Source organism: Bidens hawaiensis, unplaced genomic scaffold (genome assembly GCF_021521415.1).
Source record: "Bidens hawaiensis isolate Kalapana, Puna unplaced genomic scaffold, B.hawaiensis_p1.1 tig00035550_1, whole genome shotgun sequence".
In the NCBI taxonomy this organism is placed as follows: Eukaryota; Viridiplantae; Streptophyta; class Magnoliopsida; order Asterales; family Asteraceae; genus Bidens; species Bidens hawaiensis.
In genome coordinates, this window is record NW_027505376.1 from 18,135 (window position 1) to 19,426 (window position 1,292).

The 1,292-nt window shown below is 39.8% G+C and overlaps 1 protein-coding gene across 1 annotated transcript; it reads right to left on the reverse strand.

The window, feature by feature from the left end:
* On the reverse strand, nucleotides 1-1,084 carry LOC143612780 (protein LIGHT-DEPENDENT SHORT HYPOCOTYLS 4-like). Its single transcript, XM_077086680.1, has one exon. The coding sequence runs from the start codon at nucleotides 631-633 to the stop codon at nucleotides 1-3; it is 633 nt and encodes a 210-aa protein (XP_076942795.1). The 5' UTR covers nucleotides 634-1,084.
* Between the last annotated feature and the right edge of the window lie 208 nt (nucleotides 1,085-1,292).

Genomic DNA, 1,292 nt, shown 5'->3' on the forward strand with positions numbered 1-1,292 from the left:
TCAAGAAACCGACGGTAGCGGTGGCGGTGGCGGTGGCGATGGCGATGGCGATGGCGACGGCGATGACGATGTTTTCAACAACGTCGGCGCCTGCTGCGGCCGCTTTCTTTTCTTCTTCTCATAACTAATCCCTCTAGCCTTAGCTTGAGAATCCCTAACTTCACGTAAATAAAGCCTGACAGCACGCGCCCCAAAGGGGTTATTTTCCGCCTTCCCACCGTTTACCTCATAGGCCGCCCTGAGGCGGCCTATGAGGGCATCTAAACTGCCCCACGCCTGCAGAAGCGGGCAGGGACAGGGGGCAGGCGGATTAGGGTGTCCAAAGAATGGACAAATTTGTGTGTGCACTTTTGTTTTACCAAATTGGTCAAGATATTTTAAAAACTCAAGAACATGTGCACCACTACACCTAGAAAGAGTTAATGGTGGCCTGTGGTTTTTAAGGTACTGTCCAAATGTGTTCCAGTCACGGCGTTTTTGGTTCTCATAGCGGCTTAGAGTGGTGGTGGTTTGAGAAGTGGAAGAAGATGAAGAAGATGATGGACTAAACAACATATTTGTGATGGTAGAGTCATGAGCTTCTTGTAGTTGTGGAACAACATCCATATTGTTAAAAGGTTGATACTTTTCCATTGTTATGTATAATTGAGTACAAAGAAGAGGGATCTAGTGGAATCCAAACTAGGGTTTCTTGTAAAAAGTTGTAAATATTATTATTATTCAAGAAACAACAAGTACACAAACCCTAAAGATTATTTTAGGGTTTGTTCAAGATTCTTGAATTGGCTATATATGTTACCTATGTATAGATCAAGATTTCAAGATTTCAAGATTCTTGATGAGTGGAGTGGATGTTTGAGTTTGAGCAAAGAAACAAGGTGAACAACAATATTATTATTATTACAAGAATTCAAGAAATAACACAAACCCTAAAGAGTTCTAGGGTTTGTTCAAGAATCTTGAAGTGATTATAGAACAAGATGAAGGAGATGATATATGGGTGTAGATCAAGATTTCAAGATTTGTGATGAGCATGAAATAAGGTGGACAACAATGGAGGAACAAAGAGATTGGGAGTTAATAATATTCATTCTTTTTTCCAAGAAAGGTATGCAAGTGCAAGTAGTATATAGAGAAGGTCAGGATAAGAGGTGGTGTATGAAATTATCAAATTAGGGCTTTTGTGGAAATGAAAGAGATTGACAAGAGATGTTGGAAAAAGAAGTGGACTTCACAAAATATGCTACAACAACTGTAAAATAAAAGGGAAAATATAATTGACTGTTGATTCT

Bases quoted from the DNA above. Each gene is read 5' to 3' on its own strand.
- LOC143612780 (XM_077086680.1), bottom strand. From the start codon at position 633: ATGGAAAAGTATCAACCTTTTAACAATATGGATGTTGTTCCACAACTA.